The sequence below is a fragment of the Thermobia domestica genome, chromosome 3 (assembly GCF_964235325.1).
Source record: "Thermobia domestica chromosome 3, izTheDome1.hap1.1, whole genome shotgun sequence".
NCBI lineage: Eukaryota > Metazoa > Arthropoda > Insecta > Zygentoma > Lepismatidae > Thermobia > Thermobia domestica.
Window position 1 is genome coordinate 236,709,203 of NC_137456.1, and position 15,148 is coordinate 236,724,350.

The following is a 15,148-nucleotide window of genomic DNA, read 5'->3' on the forward strand; positions in this document are numbered from 1 at the left end:
GGTTACATTGACAATAAAGTTCATCAAATTTACTCTCTTGCTAAGATTAGGGAAACACCATTTTAAGATAGGTATATTTGTTATTATTGTGATCTTTCGCTCCCGATCTCTTTCTTCTTTCTTTCTTTCTCTCTTTCTCTCTCTCTGGCTTCTTCGTTCTCGATCTTTCTTTCTCTAATTGCCTTGTTGCTACTATTGTAATCTTTCACTCCCGATCTCTTTCTCTTTTTGGTTAACTTTTTATTACTATTGTGATCTCTCACGCTCGATCTTTCTCCCTCTCTTACTCTCTTCTTATTACTATTTTAATCTTTCACTTTCAATATTTTCTTATTTCTCTCTATCGTTTTACTTTAAGTGACGAAAGCAGAGAAAAAACGATATGATGATCGTGAAAAAATTGAATTCGAGATTTCAACGGGTTTAACCCTTTCATGGCCAATAGATACCGAAAAAGTCATTTTTTTTTTTTTTACATCTGTTCATCTGTTGTTCTGTTCGCCCTGATGTACACTGGCCTAGAGGCCATACTGTTAAACGTATCTGGATCAAATTTTAAACCTAAGATTTTCGTGTGATTCTCCAGAGAAGCTTTTCAAATTTTCTTTTTACTCTTAAAACTAAGGTACTTTACTGAAAGGTGAAAACAAAACATTGCAATTTTCTCTGAAACAACTCTAACAATTTTGTTCATATTTCACAAATCAACATTTCATAAATACAACTATACTGTGGTATAAGTTATTTCACTGGAAAAAAATCCAGAAGGGGTAGTTTACTCTTGGGGTGAATATTTTCGGACGATTTTGATCATATTTCATAAATATTTCATTAATAACCTGGCAGTATGGTGTAATTAATTTGTTCTGAAAAATTCTGTAAAGAGGTGAATATTTCATTTATAATTCTATAATTACGTAAATTACTTCTTCTAAATAATTACATAAGGGATAGTATGCTCTTGAGGATGAGTTTTGCTTGACAGTTATGTGAAATACGACTCATGAGATTTTGCTGATATTTTATAAACAAATATATTATTAATGACATATTGCATAAGTCATTTTCTATGGAAAAATCTACAAGGGCTAGTTTACTTTTGAAGATGAATTTTCTTTGGGTGATATTTTCTGAAACAGTCTTATAATTTCGTTCGTATTTCATGAGAAAATCTTTCATTAAAAACTGCAGCATAACATGTTTTAGTTTACGGGATTGGAACAAGAAAGTTTATTGTGGTGGCTCATACCTTTTATTATATTGTGACCTTTCGCTCTCTCATTCTTTTCTTGTTACTATTGTAATATGTCGCTCCCGATCCCTTTTTTTCTCTCTCTGATTATCTTTTTATTACTATTGTAATCTTTTGCCAGGTTTCATTCTGTCACTAATTTGACCAAAAAATTTGGACCAATAGTCTCAAAATGGACCCATATTACGTTAAAGGCTTCAACTCGTTCTTTCTTCTGATAACTACTGACAATTAACTCAATATGCTCTCGTGAGATGTTCAGTATCTGGGCTATATTTTCTTGTGATATTCGCCTGTTCTCAAGGATGGATTCAAGGACAGCATCACATGTTGCTGGGTCGGTTGAGATTGGAGAGTGCTCACTGCGAGTGTCATGTACAATGATAAAATGGCCAGTGTTGAAACGAGGTATCTTGGGTTTGATTGTGCTGTGTGAAGGACGCTGTTGTTCTTCTCTCGTCCCCCCCCCCCCCCGCTCCCATATGTTGCTAATTTCTTAGTGTGAATGTCCTTTTCATACTTTGCTTGAAGAAACAGAAATTTCATGATGGTCTGACACTTCAAGCCGTGAAACTTATTTGAGTCTCAACCATCACTGCTTCAAGCCTAAAAAGTAATACTAATAATAATTACGTTAATCACAGGAAACTTATGTATTTGGAGCATTACATGCTCTAAGGTACCAAACTTCCACGTGAATCTACACTGAAGGTTTTATGTGAACGGGACGAAAGAGGAAACGGCAAAGGCAGGAACTTTCCATCACTCCTCGAATCATTTTTTGTATCATATGTTAAACTAGGAGATGATCAAGTGGAAATATGAAATATATTGAACTTCTGAATAACTAACTGTGCAATTGTCATTGTGCCTACATACTAATAATTATGCCTAACATTTATTTTAAGCGTCGATTTTCGTTAAATATAAACGAATAATGTTTTAAGTTATTTGTTTGATGAATTTCTCTTTATAAGTGTGGGATCCAATTTAACAGCATCCGCTCTGTCCTTTTTCCATCGCCAAGAGATGTAACTTATTTCACAGGTAATTGAAGAAGAAGGACTTTATATCATTGCTTAAAAAAAAAAAAAAAGTATTTGCTTTCGTTTGATATTTATCCGATGTTTCTTCAGCTTAGGAGATTTAGTCTCCAAGAGTGATATTTTTGGAATGACTATAGCAATTATCATTGTTCTACTTAATGTCACTCATATAAATAGTACTTTCATATATTGTAATCAGTTAATTGTACGTATTAATCATGTTAATGTTTTCTAACATGTTCTATACCAAGGTGAGATTTGCATATGCAATTGGTATACGGAACGCAGTAAATACAATTTAATTATATTGTATAGCGAGTAATATACTAATACTCATGCAATATGACAGATTACCATCCCATTGTAGAAAATATTTTAAAAAACTAGCTATACTACCTTCATTACGTTTGTATATATATATATATATATATATATATGAGTACACAACAAACAGTGGTTACAGCACGAATAAAAAGACTAATTTACATCCACCAAACCACAGAACAGCAATGTACGAAAAGGGAGTAAAGTATGCTGGAATTATGCTATACAATAAGTTAGCAAATAAATTAAAGGAAATCAAGTCTAATGTTGCATTCAAAAGAAAATTAAGAGACTACCTATTGTCACATTGCTTCTATAGAATAGATGAATATAATCAATTAAAAGTCACAATGTAAATAGTAATAGTAAATTAATAAAATAAGTCCATTCATGTATAAGGTATGTTGTAATATTGGTATAATGATATTTCAAACTACTACAATGTATTTATATAAATGGGTGAATTATGTTTACCAAATGTGTCTAATATATGGACTGCTTCAATTAAGCATGACGAATCCCATGTACTATTGCAAAATAATTTCCAAGTTTGTACAGTCCACAGCAAAAAACCTGCAACATGAGCATGTAAGTTTATTGTAAAACGACGAAGTTTCTTGCTCCAAAATAAGTGTGTAGTGGAGGATGTCGAGGTTTCTCCTGCGTGATCCGTGCCACTTAGACGTTATGTTGATTTCCTGGGCTGTTAGGCGTAGTTTCACAATAAACTTACATGCTCAAGTTGCAGGTTTTTTTGCTACGGACTGTACAGAATGGAAGATAAATAAATGAAATGAAATGAAATTTCTTTTGTCACGTTCCTGCAACTATGAACACAGGTTTTCTTGGCAGATGGATTGACGGGGAAGGACCAATTGCTTGACCTCCTCGTAGTCTTGATCTGGCGCCTCCAGACTTTTACTTTGAGGGCTCGTCAAAGATCTGGTGTATGCTAAAAAAATTCAAGATGTAAATCATCTTAAACAGCTAATAACTGTCACAATCACACCCATCATACCAAACATGATGCTAAGAACATAGCAGAAGATAGAATATCAGTTGGACATATTCACAGCCAGTGGAGGTGCACATTATCGAAATCTCCTATTAAAAAAAAAAAAAAAAAAAAAAAGCGTATCCTTTCATTGCATTACTTTCATAATGTAACCCTTCTCGTCTGAGTTGTATGATGAGTGCATGAAATTTCAGATATCTTTTGTGTAAATTCTGTATTATAATAAATCTTGTATACAAGAAATAGAAGATTAGGTAAATTACCTTTTTCTAGCTTCTAGCGATAAAATTGCAAATTTTATAGATATGACTTCCCTCCAGAGTTGTCACTGCTAATAACCTATTCGTTAAGACTAAGATGGGCAGGACATGTACAGTGCATGCAGGAAAGTAGAACTGCTAAGAAAGTGTTTGTAGGGAAACCAGACGGTCGAAAGAGAAGAGGCAAGCCCAGAAAAAGATGGATAGACGACATAGAAGAGGATGTAAAGAAATTAGGAATTAGAGGCTGAAGAAGAAAGGCAGAGAATCGAGAAGAATGGAGGAGAGTGGTTAGGGAGGCCAAGGCCCTTCAAGGGCTGTAGCGCCGACCAGATAGATAGATAGAATAACCTATTCGTTTGAACGTCCATTGTAAGTCCTTATTATTTTGTTAGTTCTCGTCGGTTCAAGTTTGAAATTGTTAAGACAAGTATTGGGGCAGAAATTTGCAAATATCATCTCTCTGATCATTTCTCTCCCTGAAGCTTCAAAACATCCTTACTTTATCTTCGTGATCAAGTTTGATAATTTTCAGCCAAAATATTGAAGAAATTACATTCACTCACGTACACAGGGTACAGTAAGATAAAATGAAATAAGACTGTTTTATTGATTTTTAATAAACTTAATTTGTTATTACTTTTTCTTAGTAATTTATGTCAAAACATTATTATGCATTTAACTTTGTTCTGTCTGTGAATAATATAGTTTAACATGCCTTGTAACATAGTAAATTATTTACATTAAATGAATAAAGATATAAAATTGTTCTAACGTAAAATATGTTATTTTATCATAAAATCTTAACAAGTAGACACTTATTCTTTTTTTTTTTTCAGATTTCAGTTGTTAGTGAAATACTAATATTCTCATACTTCAACATCTGAATAGTTTTTAATAATAATAGTAAAAACTACGGAAAACAATCATTTTATCAAACTTTATACTTTTAAGTTCAGTTTTCCATATAAACAGTATTCCAAATAATATTTACGAAAACTTAATCTGACCGTTTTGTATCTGTTATCCCACGAAAACATTATGTATATAAAAAAAAATCTAATATAAGCTAATATCTCTCCTCTTCCTATTTTCCCCTCTCTTCAATAATATGGAAGTGTGTAATCAGATTGAGCCAATAGCGATACAAGATCTGGAGGATGCGTGTAACTGCCCGGAAAGCCAAGAAAATAGAAAAACAAGTGCTTAATAAGTCTGTAGCTAGCACACGGATTGCTCACTGCTATGAGACCTATAAAGCCTAAAGCAATTTGTCCTATGCACTTCGAAAGGAGAATCAAAAAACACCAACAAAAATCCAGAATAGTTGTTGTTAAACTTCTTTTTGTAGCTTTCTGGTCATCAAAACTCTTGGTCGCTATCCTGGAAAGGACAAAAAAAGTTTTCATTATTATGATCACAATAAATTAAAATGTCTCTAGTAACCTGCTAACTAATTAACTCTATGGCATATGGAACCCGGAGGTTCAATGTCGCGTTCACAAAAGCTCTCCACTGACTTCTATCCTTAGCCAACTGGATCCAGTTTCTACTTTGTATTCCTATTTCTGAGATATCCATCTTAATATTGTCCTCTCATCTGCGCCTAGGTCTTTCTAATGGTCATTTTCCGATTCGTCTTCCAGTTAAGACTTTGAAAACGTTCCTACTTTCTGCCATCCTGGCTACATGACCTGCCCACCTGAGCCTCCTAGACTTAATGACCCTAACAATATTTGGTAAATCGTATAAATTATGTAGTTCCTTGTTATGAAGTTTCCGCCATTCTCCATTTCCGTTCCTTCTGGGTCCGAATATTCGTTTTAGGATGTTGTTCTCAAATACTTTCAGTCTATGCTCTTCTCTTAGAATAAGCAACCATGTTTCGCACCCATACAGAACAAACAACCGGCATGATTATAGTTTCATAAGCTTCAAATTCCTCGACAGAATTCGCGACGCCAAGAGATTTGAACTGAATAATAACACGAATTCCCTGATTTTAGTCGACATTTAATTTCTTCGTTAATATGGTTTTCATCTGTGAATACTGATCCTAGATATTTGAAAGTATCCACTTTATCAAAAGTATTATTTGATATCTAGTAACCTGCTAAATGTTAATAATGTGTGTTGAAAACTCCTGAATGTTCAAGGGGAATGAGGTTAAGCAAGTTGGTAGTACTTATTTTAAATATAAAGAATGGGTCGGAAAATGTTATAAACTAGGGTTATTTATTTATTTATTTATTTTCTTTTTCAACCTCCGTTAAACTAGCAGATGAGAGCCACAGGAACAGGATAGAAAGATAAAATGGTAATATACTCCTTTTGCTGATGATACAACAGTAATTGTAACTGAAAAAGACAGAGATAACTTGCAAGAAGTCATTGATCTAACATCATAACTTATGCACTGGTTTTCTGCAAATAAATTAAAACTAAATGCAGATAAAACAAAGTGTCTCTACTACCATTTATCTTACAGGACAACACATCAACTACCTCAGATATCCAAGAATCATGAAGAATGTACATGTACTAATAACGTAAAATTATTAGGAATGTGATAAACAGCAATCTCCACCACATGAACCTAGGTTTTCTTTTATCAAGATTGTGTAGAAAGTAGCTATTAGAGTGTGGTAGGTAACCCAGATTGCACCTGTTAGTATCTGGAATTAACAGTACATTTTAACGCACCTATGATGTGCAAGCGAGAGGTGTTGATGTTTTGGGGATGTCCACCACAATCCGATTTTGTTTAACGGCCAAACAGAACCGTGATAAAAATAGAAAACAAGTCATTGAATTAGTAAATATGTATTCATAATAAACTGAATTTGGTGTGTTTTAAGTTGTTGGTGTAGCATGTCTGTATGATATTATTTTGGATGTGTGTATCAGGCTTTAAATTGGCGTAGGCAATTTTTTGATTGAAAGGTACATACCTTCACGCCATATAGATCACCTGATGATGGAAACAACGTATTCAGCCTCAATGTTCTCCAGAATAATAACCTCAGACTTCTAATACATTGAAGATTACAGTAATCGTACTAGTTCGTGAAACCAAGTTTTCTCAAAGCATTTCTGAATAGATACCTCTGCGATCTCAGATCCTCTCTATTCCTCACTACCTATTTCACTATTATTTCAGGAAGTAACCTTAGGATTATATACTACTGGAAAGTGCTGAATTGCACTAATACAGTTTCCATAATCTGGTTGATACCTTACACGTGCCCTCAAGATTCTTTGACGAAATCTTGATCAACCAAAAATCTCCCAAATAAGATAGAATCAGGAATGTCATTCAAGTCTTTTATCAACCGGTTCCGTAATTAGTATAGCAAGTTGACTTATTTTGTGTTTTATGCCAAGACATAAAATATCGTCGATCCAATGCCAAAACCGCGAATGTGCTAAATTTGAGCTATAAGCATTTTAATTTTCAACTTACCTCGAAAAATCAGCATATAGACTTAGGTTTATGCTTTAAGAATTGACGATAACTTCTAATATAGTCATATTTCACAAATAGGACTTTGGTATTGGAATCTGTGTGCCCTAAAGAACATGAAACTGCACTTAGGTGAAAATAGCAAAATTTGCACATTCGCGGTTTTGGCATTGGACCAACGATATGTTCCTATTTCGTATCGGTTTGCGTCGGCACAACGCAAAGTTCACGTTTCTGACAAGAAACTAAGCAGCATGTCTTAAGTGTTTCTTTAAAAACTGGAACGGAGAAGAATGTAGATGTAGTAGATTCTCAAAAATAGTATTAGAGAATTATCTAAGAAATTTTAACGGTCGGGTTGGGTGAACCGGCAAGAACCTTGTAATTGTATGTGTATATAAAACTCCTGACAATAATATACAAATCTTTATAAATAAGATGGATACCATAATAAATTATTTTCTAAAAATCAAGAAGACTGTCGTAATTGTTGGGAATATCAACATAGACTTTTTAGAGCCGATAAAACACGAGGTAGAACTTTTTCTAGATTCATTTAATATGAACGCAATTGTTAAAGTTCCCATACATATTACAAAATACTCTAAAAGTGCAATTGACTAGTTCATAGTGAGCAAACATCTTAACTACAACACAGTAGACGTCTCCAACAGTGTTTTTTCAGACCACCTTGCCCAAGTACTCGACATACATGCTACTCCTAATAAAAGTTTCTGTAATTCAAGAGCAAGTAATGTAATGTACAAAAGAAAATTTAATGACGAAAATACACAATATTTTAATCACCTTCTCAGGGAAGAAAATTGGAACGAGTTTTATATATATAACCAGGTTAACGAAGCTTTCAGTTACTTCATTGACATCATAAGATTCTATTTCAATCTAGCATTCCCTGTTGTAAAATGTGTAACTTCAACAAAACAATCAAAACCCTTGGTAACACAAGGGATCAGAATAGCAAGAGACTTCTTAACAAGGCTAAAACAGGAGGAAATCTATCAACATGTACAGAGACATATTAAAAAAGATACAAGAACATATATAAAAGAGTTCTGAAAGCAGCAAAAAATTACACAATAACATAATGATTAAAAAATCAAATAACAAGTCGAAGGCGTTGTGGAAACTAATGCAGCGCAAGTTAAGTGTAAACATTCATAATGACGACGGTAATTTAGAGATAGTTAAAAATGGCAACAGAAAGAAAGATCCTCGTACAATAGCTGACCTATTTAATAACTGTTACACCAGCTTACCACAAACGTACAATAATGATCCAGCATTGTCCACTTCGAAAACATTCTCAAAAATTTGCAACAATACAATGTGTCTACATCCAGCTACTAATGCAGAAATAATAAAAGTAGTGAAGAAAATGAAAAGTAAATGATCAGCTGGCGTAGATGGCATACCGTCAAGTATTATAAAGAAAAACATTTAATATATTGCTGACCCCCTGTGTTTTCACACAAATATGTCGTTCTCAAGAATTCCCTAATCTATTAAAAATTGCAAAAGTAAAACCAATATATAAAAAGGCAACAAATCAGCGCTTGAAAATTCTATTTCACTTCTCTCAACTTTCTCAAAAATCTTAGAAACCACAATGAATGTCCGGCTAGCATCCTTTTTACTTAAACATGATCTAATAACACACGAGCAACATGGCTTCCTATAAGGGAAATCAACGGAAACCGCAATATATAACTTCGTAGAAATTGTACCTAAAAGTTTAGATAGTAAGAAAAAATATATAGGTGTTTTCCTTGATCTTTCCAAAGCATTTGACTTAGTGTCACATATAAATATTCTCTCAAAGCTACAAGATTATGGAATAAGGGGCACTGCGTCCAAATGGTTTCAATCGTATCTGAAAACTCGACAGCAAATAGTAGAAATTATATACAATAACAGAGATACAAACCAAGCTACATACTACATATTAGGGGAAAAGTGAAATATCACGTGGAGTGCCACAAGGATTCCTATTAGGGCCGTTATTATTTTTGATATATATTAACGACCTACCAAGTAATATTGCTCCAGCAGAATCATCCCTTTATGCAGATGACGCTAATATTATAGTAAAAGGTAGAACAAATAAGGATGCTGAAGGTAGTGCAAACGAAATCCTTTGTAAACTATCTCACTGGGTTAAAGAAAATAAGCTTAAATTAAATATTGAAAAGATACAAGCAATCAATTTTCACTACATGCGCACCAAACATACACAGCCTGTGAACATTATAATTGAAAATAACGAAATAGACTACGTAAACTCAACTAAGTTTTTAGGAATTTGGATAGATAAAAATAACTAAGCTCCTGGGATGTGCAAATAACTAAGCTTAGTAAAAAATTAAATCAAATATATTTTGCAATTAAAGTACTTAATAATGTTTTAAGAGAGTCTACTTTAAAAATAATTTACTTTGTATTATTCCAGTCGAATTTAACATATGGTATTATATTTTGAGGAAATACACACAAGGCCAAAGTAATTTTTACAATACAGAAACGAATAATAAAAATGATGGTAACTGCTAAACCAAAAGATCACTGCAAATCAATATTTAAAAAACTTCGTATTCTTCCAGTACCCTGTTTGTACATTTTAAATCTATTGCAATTTATAAAGAGAGACCTACAAGGTGTCCTTACGCGAGTAGAACAACAACATGATCATGATACAAGAAACAAACAAAAACTTTTCTATTGTAGAACACAGAACAGTGTTATATGGAAAAGGGTATAAATACACGGGTATCATGCTTTACAATAAACATCCCAAAGATATAAAGACTCAGGACTCTGTTGCTCAATGTAAAAAGGAACTCCAGAAATATTTATTACAACATTGCTTTTACTCGGTAGAGGAATACATGACTTGCTAAGTGAATAAAAATGTTACATGATGTACAGTAAATTGGTGTCATTACTTGCTTTTAGCATTGGATATTTGTTTGAAGATTTCTAAATACGATGCAAGTAATAATTGCTTACTCTACCTTTATTTTTAACAATGATGTCATGTAAAATGTAATGTGTAATAGTAAGATGTAAGATGTAAGGCATAATTATTAACTTAGTGTGTGTAATTTTCACTATTATTGTTTCTTTTACTTTTGTATTTATCTATAAATGACGTGTACGCTTCATATGCATTGTAATACAGTGCTAAATGCATGAAAAAAGGACGAAATAAATACAATACAATGACACCACTGGAAATGTCAACAAACAATAAACATGTATAGAATAACTCCCCCTCAATCTACAATCTTAATTCGGATATTGGTGATGATCAAATAAAACGTGATTTTTCACTGTGTGATAATGTACTTTATTAAATTAACTTGCCATTTCTCGGCATGTGAGTCAACAAGCAATAAAAATTTAATCTTTCTTCTGGCTCGCAAGTACACGTCATGTTACATTTGATTCTTTTGTAATTGTTTTGAGATCAGATTCAAATAAAAAACAAGGGAATCGGTTTGTTTCACATATATAAATCTTGATAATAATCATAATCTATGCGTATATGAATGAAAAAAATGTGAGATATCAACAAGGACTAAAAGGTAAATATGATTACGAGTGTATTATTCATGTATGTATTATTCTATATGAAACATATAGACATACAACTATCAAGATTTGCGAAATATAAAATTGAATCAGTTAAGAAAATACAAAAATCTTGTAGAAACAGGAGTGATCGATTGAAAACGAATATATCATTTAATTTTCAGAATAAATGAATAACAATATATATTTGCCATAGTTTGGATTATTTCTACATGCTGTTTCTGTTTTTCCGAGTCAAATCTATACTGGACTGGACTGCACATACTTTGAACGAAATGTCAGAAGGAATTTAAAAATTAGAAATTAGATGAATTCATTAAGTTCGATTTACAGTCTCACCCACTTCAGCTGGTATTCAAATCAGCAGAGTAAGAGAACTGAAGGAGAATTAAAGTGTATAATGATAAAAATGTATTTGGTATGTTTTCATAACCTTCGGATATCCAAGAGGAGTACAAATGTATCCCATGCATATGTTCTACTATACCTAGGTATATTTTATGTCACAGACACCCGAGGTTGACTAGCGTTTTTTACATTGTGGGTCGGACTGTAAGAAAACTTGTTCTCTCAATAACAATTATGTTTTTTATTTGCTTACGTATGAGGCTAAAACTACACTGGAGCACATTTGTAGCTCCCTTGAGTATCTATGTTACCATATTTGTTTCAAGTATATTATTGTTATATTTTATTATTGTAAAGAGCAAGATAAAGAACAGGTAATATTAAAGCCTATTGCAATATATCGTTGCAATATTGCATTCATACGAGTATTGCATTATTGCAACCTTTCCTGCCACAAAAATTTTTACGAAACTAATACATTTCTACAGCATATAAACAAATTTCCGTTTCGCTAACCTAACCTACCTAAATTTATCCTAAACCTACCTACACTAATAAAACCAACATAACCTAACTACAAGCACAACTCAGCATAAACTAACATATCAACCAATATTATCGATGCCACAAATAAGGAGGTTTCTAATTGCAAAACTTTGCATTGGGGTACACTTGTACCCCTGTTGGGAATCTGGAGTTAAAAAATATCATGGGTATCCGAGAGTTAATTTTATTTTAAACTGTAACAAGTGCACTAAGAATTTAAGATATTATAATTATAGTACCCCTAATAACACGAAAATGTTTACCAATTTTTAAGAAATACATTGGATTATTCTCGATTGTAAAACCATGCATTACAAATATACTAAATTTTAATCACTACATGAAAGTCATTAGGTTTAAGATAACCTAGTTTATTTTCACTTTTAAAAAATCTTGGCAACGTCCGTAAACAAAATATGGGTCATAAAGATGACGTTTGAGAATGAATCATCGAACAAATCTATAAAAAGAAATGCAAATGGCTTAAATCGAGCACAACGAAAAGCATATTACTTCAATTAAATTATGAGCGAAAGTGATCAATGAAATTAAATTACCATAACTTAGGTTAAAATTTGTTACCTTATTTGCCGGGCTTCATGTTGACGACGTTCTGCTAAATGGCGATACATTTCGGCACACTGGATCAATTTCATGCGATCTTTACTTGCTCGGAGCTGCTCTCTTGTCTGGCCGAATGTTACTCCTTTTGTCCAAAGCGATATTGCTTCATCTCTCAATTTTGCATATTTGGAAACGAGTTCCCTTTCTGCTTCTAGTTGAGCTTCTGCGTTCAATGGTCCTTTTCCTAGGTACTGGAAAATTAAATAAATAAATAAATAAATAAACAAATAAAATAAGTAACTGTGCTTACTTATCATATCAATGTTTGAGAGCTACTGTTGGTCGTCTTGTTGGACCTGGCAATGTTAGGCTTGTGATAATCTGTCCATAATAGCGATTTGTAGTTTGTGTCCGTTAGTTTATAGAAACAACCAAATATGTAGGAATATAGAAAAGTATTATTAGGTGTTACGCAATTTATAAATTGACCGATCCTTATAAAACATACTTTCAATATTCTGCCAGCAGGAGTTACAGTACGTATATGTGATTACATACTTGAAAGAGAACTGTTCACGAAGATATATTTTAATAAAACCCTTTCTAGGTAACAACTACAATTGAAATAGTATCCACATAATTACAAAATAGAGATAAATTGTCTTTATTCCTGTACAGTACTTGGATTTCTACATTTTGTTGTTATGGTTTGATAAGAATTCTCATAACGTTCTTACTCATTTAAGTATATTAAGTTCTCGATAACTTGTTCTGCTATATGATGATGCAGCAATATCCTTACATTATCATCATACGTCATGTCAGAGGACGCATTTATTTGTTCATTAATTAAAATGCTAAATCTATTTTTGGCAGGCTGAGATTTGAGATACAGTATTTGAGCATATGATTTGAACGGCGTTTTTTTATTGCTCTGGTCGACTGAATTTCGTTGGTAGTATTTCCTTCAAGTCCTTTTATTTCTTCTATTAACTTCTTTATATCTTGGGCCAGGACATTGATTATTTCATTTTTAGATTGTAAGATTGATTATTGGGTCCTTATTTATGGTTGGAGTGTACCATGAGGAGACTAGTCACAGCTGAATGCTTCAAGAGTATTATTAAATTCGTCCCCCTTTCACTTTTTCTTCCTGGGCCGGTAGTTTCCGAAGTTACCGTACTTGTTTTTTTTTTTTTTTTTATCTGGAACACTTTTTTTTTCACAATCCAGAAGTAAATGAAGCAAGAAATGTAATATTTGATGGAAAAAAAAAAAAAATAAATGTAAAATTATTGATGGTAGGAAAATAATTGGATATTAAACATTGCTTATAACTTTTTAAATAAATAACTGGCTGCAGTGAAGTGACAGAGAGCCTCAGAATGATACAATTCGTATGCAAGATTAAAATTTTACATAGCCACTAACTCTATCCACGAATTTCTGCAAATGTTTACGAATAAACGATACTAATTTAGACAGCAAATCCGGTGGAATATTGGTTATCGAATACCAAATGCGATTCCCAACTGATCCAAAGTTTGTGGTGTAGTGCAATGAACCTCTTCCTTAATCCAGGTTTAAAATAATAATAATAATAATAATAATAATAATAATAATAATAATAATAATAATAATAATAATAATAATAATAATAATAATAATAAAAAACCCAACGAAATCGCAAGGAATAAGGTTAAGATTTTGTGATGCTTATGATTACCACGATAACTCAAGGAACCACCTGGAAAATGTTTGCCAGGCCCAGCATGAACTTCAAGAGTAAAATGAGTCATAGCAGCATTTTGCATAATACGAAATCGTGGACGTTAACTCAAGTGTACACAACACGCCATACTTCATTTCTCAACATTGTAAAGTCTTATTCTGCGTTCTTTTTGATCTTTAAAAGAACAATTCTTCAGGTTATGATAGATGATGAACGCAAGAGCAGTGAAACAGAAAGCAACGCAGAATAGTTATACAGTAAAAGCTCCTTATTCGCGCTTCCTTCATTCGCGTTTTCACTATTCGCGGATTAAAAAAATGCGACCCAATTCCTATATTCGCGGCTAAAGATTTCTTTATTCGCGGTCTAATCAGTAGGCACATACATAATAATAAAAAGGATTCCAATAAGTATCCAACCCAATATCCTTTGTAAACGCCGTCAAATGGACTAATAAAATGTAAAATAGACCTTATTACAATTTTGCCTAAAGTATGTTGTTAAATGATATCGCCGCTGTATTGGTTCGGACTTTGACATAAGCCGCCTTCGCCGCGATCGGTGTTTTTGGGAATGTAAACAAATAGAATGAAAGCAACCTTATTACTCAATGAATAAAGTATATTTTTAAATGCCGCCACATTATTAGACGTTCCGTCCTTTAGTAAGAGCCGCTTTGCGTGTTTTATTGTTTCGTCTTTCCATTCGTTACAAAAATTGTGATCGAGTAACACGTCTCTACCACTGTCTTCCTAATTTATACAGTAATGTTAACTAAAAAAAAATGAGAAACGAGTTTCGACACGAAAAAAATCTGTTACCGCTTAAAGTGAAAATAGAAATGCTTGATCATTTACGTCTTGGAGAGTCGTTTACATCCATATCACGCTCATTCAATGTCAACGAATCAACTGTACGATCGATAAAAAAAATCCGAAGATAAAATAAGGTCGTCTGTAGCTTCAACTTCACTGTCAGCGAAAATTGTT

At 32.8% G+C, this 15,148-nt stretch overlaps 1 protein-coding gene across 1 annotated transcript in view; it reads right to left on the reverse strand.

Moving 5' to 3' along the window:
- Positions 1–4,737: 4,737 nt before the first annotated feature.
- The window catches only part of LOC145681597 (uncharacterized), a 41,766-nt gene continuing 31,355 nt past the window's right edge, over positions 4,738–15,148 (reverse strand). Inside the window, exons 2-3 of the mRNA XM_081753222.1 lie at positions 12,446–12,678; positions 4,738–5,280 (exon numbers count right to left, since the gene is read on the reverse strand). Coding sequence (XP_081609348.1) covers positions 5,001–5,280; positions 12,446–12,678 — 513 coding nt within the window. The 3' untranslated portion in view covers positions 4,738–5,000. The remainder of the gene's footprint in view (positions 5,281–12,445; positions 12,679–15,148) is intronic.